The sequence below is a fragment of the Melanaphis sacchari genome, unplaced genomic scaffold (genome assembly GCF_002803265.2).
Source record: "Melanaphis sacchari strain LSU unplaced genomic scaffold, SCAv2.0 Contig0_pilon_pilon, whole genome shotgun sequence".
Taxonomy (NCBI): domain Eukaryota; kingdom Metazoa; phylum Arthropoda; class Insecta; order Hemiptera; family Aphididae; genus Melanaphis; species Melanaphis sacchari.
In genome coordinates, this window is record NW_020270366.1 from 6642217 (window position 1) to 6652477 (window position 10261).

The window sequence follows — 10261 nt, forward strand, 5'->3', positions numbered from 1 at the left end:
GTACATATTACAGTTAATTTATAATTTTCTTCTATACATATACAAATTAACATTGAATATACACTTAGATGGAGTTTATAGATTTGGAAACTGTTAAAACAATTAACATCAAATTTTTTAAAACTCAGGGAAAAATTATACTTTAATACTTCATTTTTTTAACCATATAGATTGCTATAGGATATCTCATACAAGAACTTCATGTTGATAAATGTAAAATTGAAAATATTTTGTCATTAATTACAAAAAAAATTATATGACCTTAATATAAATAAAAATTAATGAATATTTATAGCTTATATATATATATATTCTACCAATTTTGACAATTTTTGTTAATATTCTAAAATATCAAGAGAGATATCCAGTAGCTTCTTAGCCCAATCTAGGTCTACCTTAGTAAGAGAAAATATCTTATTATCTATTAGGTATTACAGGTAAGGTTTAATATTATTTTAATTTTTAAACCAATAATGTAAGTATATTTACATTGATATATTATAACATAATTTTCAAAACATATAGATTATAATTAAGTACGTCCATATTACATTTACTTCATACATTTATTTCACATAAATATTAATTGAAAAGTTCTTTAGGTAAATCATTTTTTAAAGGATAACTTTTCTGGGTTCCTTTTAACTGAACTGTCTTTGTAGCTATTATACATGCTCTTTGAATTTGTTCATATAAACTTAAATTTGGTGTATAAACAATGAAATAAGCCAGACTTCCCAAAAATGCATCACCAGCACCCTAAAATAAAACGCAGAACATTTTTCAATAGTATATAGAAATAAAATAATTTCATAAACATAACTTACTGAGGTATCAACAGGATTTTCTATTTTTGGCACTTTAACCCACTGTGGGTCTGGCTCATCTTTAGATGCAAATACAGCACCTAGAGGTCCTAATGTAATAATTACAGTTTTGCAACCTTGATTTAAAAGTAAAGACAAAACCTCATTGGCTGATTCAATACTATCAATTTTTTTTATACAATTAGTATAAATTTCTGCCTCAGATTCGTTAACACAAAATATGTCGGTCAATTTTAGTATATTCTGATAAGAGTTTGAATAAGCAGGAGCACCATTAACAATTTTACAACCTAAACAAATTATTTAATATAATTTAATTATATTATTAAACATAAGTCTTAATACTTATTAATTATTAGTGGTAATAAGTAATTTTTATTTTATTATTTACAATAACACAATTTAAGATGTATAGATTTTAACTATTTAAAATTATGAAATAAATTGAAAAAATAAAATTATAAGCATATTTAATATATATTAATTATGTAAATATAGTATAAGTAAATCATAAAAAGTTACTCATCAATAATTAACATTAGAAAGTTTTAAAATTAAATGAAAATATACAATTAATCTTTTGTTTATTGTACCAATCAGAATTGAAATATTTGATAAATAATAATTAATAATAAATTTTAGATGTCTAAATTGTATAAAATTTTGCTATTTAATGCCTAGTTTTATCAATATAATATAATGTATGATTATTATTATTAATAATAATTTATATTTTAATTCTTACAAAAATTATTTTATGGGTCTATTGTTTATGTTATTATTTAAATTCTATTTTGATCTTTTTTGTTTTTTAATATTTTAAATTGATGTAAAATTATTTGTATTTTAGATTATTAATTGCAACATAATTTTATATCTGCAAAGCTAAAAGGTATAAATATTAATTATAAGAAGAACTTGAAATTATCGATTCACAAATTAAAAATAATAACTACCAGCTAATAGGGGTATTTAAAAATTTAAAAATTATTTATAAATCATTGAATGAAAAAAAAATAAGTGAGATAGTTCAGACATTTGAAAAATCATTGGATAATTATTGAAAAATTCAATAATTTAAAACAAAACAAGCACATTTTCATTCAATTTTGATTTTAAAATCATGATTAGTAAGTCAAAATTACTTAAAAACATTCTGTCTATTTAAATTTAAGTTGAAAACATCTGGTGCTATGTAAAATAAGTAAGTTGTATTGCACATAGGCTACTAAAATAATTATAAATTTTAAAACATCAAAAAATATCTATCTCTTCCCAAAAACCTTATACCTCACATTAATCTGAAATTACGAAACTAAAATATTTTGTGAAACCTTTAAAAACAAACATCCTATATATATATATATATACACACACATAATATGACCAAACTCCTCAATTTTCAAAGACATGTAATGCTAAATTCTATAATCAAGTAGGGACGATTATAAAATGTACAGACTTTCATTAAATGTCCAGGTTTTCTATGAATAATGTTTTATTTTATTATGTAGTAATTCACTATATCATAAAATATTGATTGCACTATACTTAGTATTATTTAAATATTTTGTGGTAGTATAAATATTTACATTTACTATTTGCAGTTGAAAGCATATTAAGTATACATTCAGTTGTTTCTAGTGGAGTTTCAAATTGAAATAGCACAACACTAGTTTCATTGAATAATAAATCATGTGCTTTATCAACATCCTCTTTTTGTAATGTTCCATTAGCTCCAGCTACTACAATGATATAATTTTCACCTGTAAGAATAAATAAATTTAAATGAATATGAATAATAAATAGATAATAATTATTAAATTATTATTTAACTACTATTTACCAATGATAATTATTATTATATTATTTGCTAACTACTAACAAAAAACATTCAATTTTTTACCATTATCAGTAACATTTATCTGAGCAACTCCTGTATCAATTGATTTTTTTGTTATAAATTGAGTGTCTACGCCCCATTTTTCAAAATTATTTATAATATCTTTACCAAAAATGTCTGATCCAACCTATAATATAAAATTTATGAATTGCAATTGAACTAAAATTTATGAAATAACATAATACAAAATGTGATAGTTTATTACGGTTTCTTACACAGCCAATAAATACAGTATCAGCTCCAAGTTTCTGTGCAGCAATACATTGGTTTGCTCCCTTACCACCAAAATCTAAAGAAAATTGTTTACCATGTATGGTCTGTCCAGGATTAGGCAATATTGATGTATAACTGAAACAAATTAAACATTTAGCTAATTAAAAATAATTAGTTGTTTTACATATGGACAACATAAAAGTAAATTATACTAAATGTTATGATATTATTTTTTCTAGAAATTCTTTCATTATATTTTTAGTTTGTTAATTTTATTGTTTTGAAAAATATGATTGTACTTAAATTATGTGAAATAGATACTGAATTCTAATACCCATACAATACTTTTTTTTAAGAAACCCATACTAAATTTAATTTAAATATCGTCAATACAAAATTGATTTTATTAACAACTTTAAATTTAATATTATAAAATATATATAACTAAAACCCTAGCTGATACATTTAATATTAATGTATAAACAAGGTATTGCTGTCCAAGAAGCTATAATTTAAAAACAAATGAAATAGATTAATTAAAAATGAGCATAATCAGTAGTTACCTATTAAGGCCCCGATACTGATTAATATTTTTATATACAAATAAAATTTTTACTTAAGATATTCTATTATGAATAATGCTTTTTATATTAATTCGTAATTGGGTATTTATTCATTATTTTTATTTTGGATATTATATTTCTTATTTTTTTGATTTAATATATTTTTCTCTCTGCTATATTTTTATTGTTATTTATAACAACTATTTTAAACCAAGGAAAAGTAGGTTATTGTGTTGTATAAATGAATACATCAAATGTATTTCATATCATTAAGTAAGGCAATATAACGTTTAATTTAAACTTAATGATAAATCATTGCATATGAAAAACAACTATTAGCAAAATCTGTTGTTCAGCTTAAATTGTTAAGTGTTTTTTTTTTTAAGTATATTTTATAAAACATCACATTTATTATTTATAATATAAGTATGCAGTATAAAATATAGGTAACAGCTTAAAATGAATCTATATGTTTTTAAAACATTATTATACACTTACAATTTAATAATATTGATAAAAGTTGTTTCTAGTATAATGGTATGGAGTACTAGAGTAGTGATAGAACAATTTAGATATTCATAAATGTAAATTTGAAATAAAAAGGTTCATTTTTACAGGCTACCCTTAAATTTTCTAGATTGGTAGGTGAACAGAATCTTAATAGGACTCTTGAAGTAAAATATTTAGCGCTGCTACTGCATCTATACATATGTAGGTATATTAAATTACAATTATTTGATAACGTTTTTGCAACTTTTTTAGTAGGTAATAAATAGAACTTAATAATAACAAAATATTTGAAAATATTCTTGTACATGACTATAATACATAGGTACTTACAAAAACATATCAGTACTACAAGAACCAATAACAACAATCTTCGACATTTTATTTGTCACAAAGTTATAAATCTATTCAAATGTAAAATTAAAAATTATAAAATATAGAATTATATTATTTAAATTTACAAACAAACAGTGGTGTATAGTATTAAATTTCTGCTAAATTGAGAATATGTTAACAATTCTCACTTATGTGCAATTAAAATTCTATGAAAGTCTATGTGTGCACCTAAATAATAATATATCAATAATACATATTAACTTATTAACATAGAATTATAACCTAAAGTAATGTATTATATTTTAATATTTAATATTTATAGTATTATCTACTTCTAAGTATAAAAAAAAAAAAAATGATTTGCTAGGTTTTATATATCGAAATTATCGCATGCCCTCATGCCGCCGTCGCTGTTTATCTGTCATAAAAACAATATTATGCATTGATAACCTGAACCACTGCACTACTTCAGACAGCAGTGAATTAATAGTGAATAGTGATGTCACAGATTATAATATATTCTGAAGTGATATTAGGTAAGTACGTGAGTGATACCCCAACGTCCTTAATGTTAGCCTTAGTATTAATACTAAATAGCTAAGGTAGTAATCTATTTATATTAGGTAATGAAATCTATTTGTGCCGATACTAAATTTTTCTATGGTGTTACATTCACGGAATCAAAATTTGAATAAAAAATACAAATTTACTCAATAATGTAGAAACTAAGAATTGAGAACATAGTTGTTACATGTTAAATTAATCTCCTATGTGTTATAAATTATTGTATAGGTACCTAGGTACTCAATAAATGTAATTTTATAATGACTTATTATTACGTACCTAATAGGTACCTAGTAAATACACTAAATAATTGATGTTTTTGTAAAATTATGATTTCGGTTGGAAACGAGACATTTGTTTTAATTATATCACTTCAAACTCGCCAAATAAATAATTTCATATACCATTTTTCTGAAAACGTGTGAGTTTCTTAAAATAAAAAATTATTTGTTACCTATAAAAAAAATTTAAAAAAATTAATTTTAAGTGTTACGTCATTGAATATACTTAATCAATGGTTATCCGTAGGCCAATATAGCTATTAGCTGGCAGCTTGTACACAGTAAATATAATCTGTTATAACAAAATTACTCTTCCTATAGCTTTAGCACGTACCGGTACCTAGGTAGGTATTTATTTATTGTATACACTCTTTCCATTACAGACTTAATAATTGACTAACCATTGTTGAAACACTGGAAACGTCATGGTTATTTCCTATCGATTGTTAACTAAAACCCATTTAATCAATTAACAGAGATAAATAGGAACCTGTAGGTAAAAACAAACTTAGTTATCATAGAGTAATAGCATATCGGTGTCTAGTATGCACCTAATACCTATATAGATTCTAATTTCTAATGATTCTATAATAAGCAATTAATTAATGGTACTACATTACTACTGTAGACTGTAGTACAACAGTAGTATTATAATTATAGGTAGTTGGTAGGTACTGTATATGTACTACTTTATTAAAACATAACTTATTGAGTTATAATACTTTTTGTGAGTATCTTGTACCTTCCTGGTTACCTACTTAGTATGATTATTATATAATTTACTAATTAACAATACTTTTAAGTTTTAATGTATATAATACTCGTGTGTATTAAATCATTAAAAGTAGTAGGTATTAGGTATCGTCCTAATGACTTAATTATTTAAATATGTTTTAAGTGCATTAACATTGTGTGCAGACGTGCAGTACAAAAATTGAATTAGTTTAGCTGCTTAAAAATTCAAATTCTATTTTAATGGTATAAAATGTATGTTTTAATTGTGTTCCAACTTCAGTCATTTTATTTTAATATTTTATATTATTCAGTGGCGTCATTTGAGCAGTGACAGGGTGGTGGGAACTGGGCACTAAGACTAGTTGAACATGCCCGATTTTAAAAAAACAACTCTAGTTTTTTAGACTATTATCGTATTATATGTCAGTTGTTGCCTGTTGGTAAAAAAAAACTTAACTATCTTAATGATTTTAAAGACACATCTTATAGTGTAGGTACTGAGAAGTTATAGTCGTAATAATCACTATTCACTAATATTAATAGTTTTTTTACGCCCACTGTGAATATATACATATTAAATATTTATATATAAATTGTAATCTCATAATTTTTTTTATTTTTAAAATTGCGCTTTTTTCATTCTAAAATTAGTATGTATCAAATATCAACTGACACAATTACAATACACAAAACAACCATTTTTTAAGTTATATTCAAGTAGGCAGGGCTTCAAGAAGGGGGGGAACTGTGGCCAAGCCTCCCTTCTATGCTTTCAAACATTAAATCCTAATTATTGAATAAGATACCTAAACATTTTGTTTTGTCTGAAGAAAACATATTATTATGATCTAATAATATGTGCGGTGTGTATTGTGTAGGAACGTATCACTAAACCGGAGACCGTGTGGCGTGTGCCGTGTACTAATTTGGGGGAAACCCATATTATTGGTCAATAGTCATTTTTCATTAGTCATAACTTGGGCTGTGAATTTGTAGGAACTTGCTTTTTTTTTTTTTGGCGATTGTGAAACGTAGTTTTGTAAGTACATAATTTGAATTATTTAACAACAAATCCATTTATGAAACTATTATTTTGTATTTTTTGCATTTTTAGGTCATATTTTTTTATTTTAGTTCATTTTCCGGTATTTTTAATTAAATTTCGTCAATTAACATCTTTAAAAACCTAATTGTTAACAAAATAAACATATAAAAAAAAAAATTTCAGATGAATAGCATTTTACAAAATTCAAAAAAATGAACATTTTAAATATTTTATTTATTTTTTATTAAATAAATAAATTTTTATGCATGTAAAATGTAATCTACCAAATTTATAATATCCTATAATAAAAATATAAATATTAAAATTAAATCAAAAACCATTTTAAGTGCATATTTTATTGCATTTTTTAAAAAGTTTTTTAGTGTTTTAAATTCACAGCTCTAGTCATAACATTGTAACATGTTAAATATTATTTTGTCGACGAACAGTTTACATATCCATATGTATATATAATACATATAGTACCATGACGATGGCTGTAATTGATGTACTATGTCACCGATATTGAGCTCTCTATCCTGACATAAGACCAAAATGTCCCGATTGAAATTGTGTATTGCAAATTTTTCTTTATTGCATACAAACACGAATGAATCATCAATTATGAACTATAAAATTACTTGCGCAGAGTTCTACCAATATTTTAAAGGGGAAAAATAACTGTTGAAAAAAGCAAAATCTTCTGAAAAGTATGGCCATCCGACTATCCAAGTACTTCTGCAATAAATTAAAAATTTATTTTTTGTGTATAATTATTATAACTTTAATAAATAAACAAATAATTTTTATCTAAAATAAAGAATTTTTAATTTTATTTCAAAAAGCAATTATATTAAGGGTTGTTATTTAATTTGTTCGACTCTTTGAGAAAAAACTAAAAACTCCATTAAGATTTGAGATACCTAGATTGATAGGTACCATATTTATTTAGATCCCAATGTATTTTTGTTAAGACATTTTGCTATTTTTTCCCACAATCACGTAGATATATAACTATGAATAATAGAAATTGTATTTACATAAAAATTTAAATGTAAATTAATGAGTTTGTTTTTTTTTTCAATTAAATGAATTGGTCAAAACTTTTGCCCTCTCATATTAAAATCTGAAATTAGTGAAATTACATCTTCTGATATAAGTACAAATAGTGGAATATACGTAAAGGTAGGTGGAAATTTTAAATAATGATAATTTAAATTAAAAGATTAAAGAAGGTACATACTATCTAGCTTTATTGTGATTGAAAATAATTTTATTTTTATATTAATGAATAGTTAACATATATTGTGCATTGTTTTAACATAGATACATGTTGGGTAGAAATGTTAAGTAAATGTTCTTGTAATTCTTATGTAAAGTGAAAATATAAAAATAGTTTGTGTCCATGTAGTCCATTGGTACCAAAATTTTCTTTTACTTATATAAATACACTTTATTGAATCAATAATACAGATTATAATAATTTATTGTGATATAGATTAATAAAATATTTTAATAATTAGAAGATACCTATATTAATTTTGATAGCTATAGCCTATAAGAGATTTAGGTTTTGATTTTATAACATTATTATGCTAATTTATTATAAAAATGAATATTTGAAAATTTAAAGGAAGTAAACAATTTATTTAGTAGAAGTTAAAAATTCAAATTAGAGATGATAACCTACTAAAAATTGTATACAAAAAATTCATGGATAGTACCCTAAATGCATTTTTATTTAAAACACTATAAGTCTGGTATTTCTTAATTTTCTCATCTAATTAATTTTGAGTATAACATAATTGAGGAAAGTTCATAAAAGCACGTTCCACCTTATAGTCTGTATGACATTTTTGATTTTTTCAAAAGTAAACTTGATATTTGTAACTAGATAATAATAATTTATTACACCAATCAATAATATAAATATAGTTATGTTTACTTTGTACAATATATTATTGTATAACATATAATAATATTGATTTTGAAATATAAAGTGAATAATTATTTAAGGTACTATATTAATTTGGTAAAAAAAGGTCTAAGTTTCATGTTATAGTATTGATGGTTAGAAATTGAAGACTAATATAATGTAAGTAGTATACTATAGTTACCTACACTAAAAGATTAAGTCAGGATTTACTTACATAACAATTATAAATAAAAATACTAATTTTTTTCCACATCACTAATTCACATGTATTTATAAATGTATAATACAAATTAATTTAGATTTTAAATATATGAATTGGTACATTATCATTCAATTTTTACACACACTTTTTTATTTATGGCAATATATTATTAAATAAAAATAAATAATTAATAGTAATACTTACATAGTATTTTAAGACAAATCTATAATTATTATAATTAAAAATTAGTTATCGTATAACAGAATTTTATAAAATGTTCTAAAATAAGTAATACAATTTTAATAAATTTGTTGTATTTCACAATATAGAAAGAAAACATATTTTCTTAAATTATGTAAATACAAATATCATTAATTTTAATTAATTTCTTATAATATTAATTAACTGGTTTTACAATTCTATCTCAAAGAGGTAATTTTCAATTTTATAATACTTTTTTATTGCATTTATAGATTTATATTTTACTATATATATATAGTATAATGTATTACTGTATTGGTATCAAACATTTATAAAATTCTGATTAAATATGTACTTTTATTAAATACTAATTTATTGATAATGTGCAAATTTTGTTTTTAATCAATACAGAACAATAATACATTGTAATGCAAATAAATAAATGATATAATTTTAGTAATCCTTTAAATATATCCATATTCATATAAGAGTAAATTAAGTTTAACTAAATTAGAAAACTCCAGAGAATTATTTGAATATTATGTTATATTTATATAATAAATTTATGTTGTTGGATTTATTAAGAAAATTGAATGTATACCTAATGATAATTTTATCTACATTATTATCTACTTGTATTCTGTTTAATAATATTTATTTTATATTATTATTTAATTTTTAATTAAGCCACACAAAAATATACATTATAATGCTAAACGTTATTTAAAAATATCTACTTTTTAACTATATTTTAGTGATCATAAAGTGATCAATGGAATTATAAAATATGGCTGTCGTTTTTATTGAAGACAAATAATATGTATTTCATTTGCTTATAAATGTGAAAAATGTTGTTCTGTAATGACATAAGTGTTTTTAAAATTTGTTTCAAAGATTATTATCAATGTTATCTTCAATTTTAGTAATTCATAAAAATTACATACCAGT

At 22.6% G+C, this 10261-nt stretch overlaps 1 protein-coding gene across 1 annotated transcript; it reads right to left on the reverse strand.

Annotated features, from left to right (window-relative positions):
- Positions 1-545: 545 nt before the first annotated feature.
- On the reverse strand, positions 546-4584 carry LOC112594964 (ribokinase-like). Its single transcript, XM_025340014.1, has 6 exons — positions 4347-4584; positions 2946-3078; positions 2734-2857; positions 2420-2593; positions 828-1117; positions 546-759 (listed from the first exon to the last, which is right to left on the reverse strand). The coding sequence occupies exons 1-6, from the start codon at positions 4391-4393 to the stop codon at positions 583-585; spliced, it is 945 nt and encodes a 314-aa protein (XP_025195799.1). The 5' UTR covers positions 4394-4584; the 3' UTR covers positions 546-582.
- Between the last annotated feature and the right edge of the window lie 5677 nt (positions 4585-10261).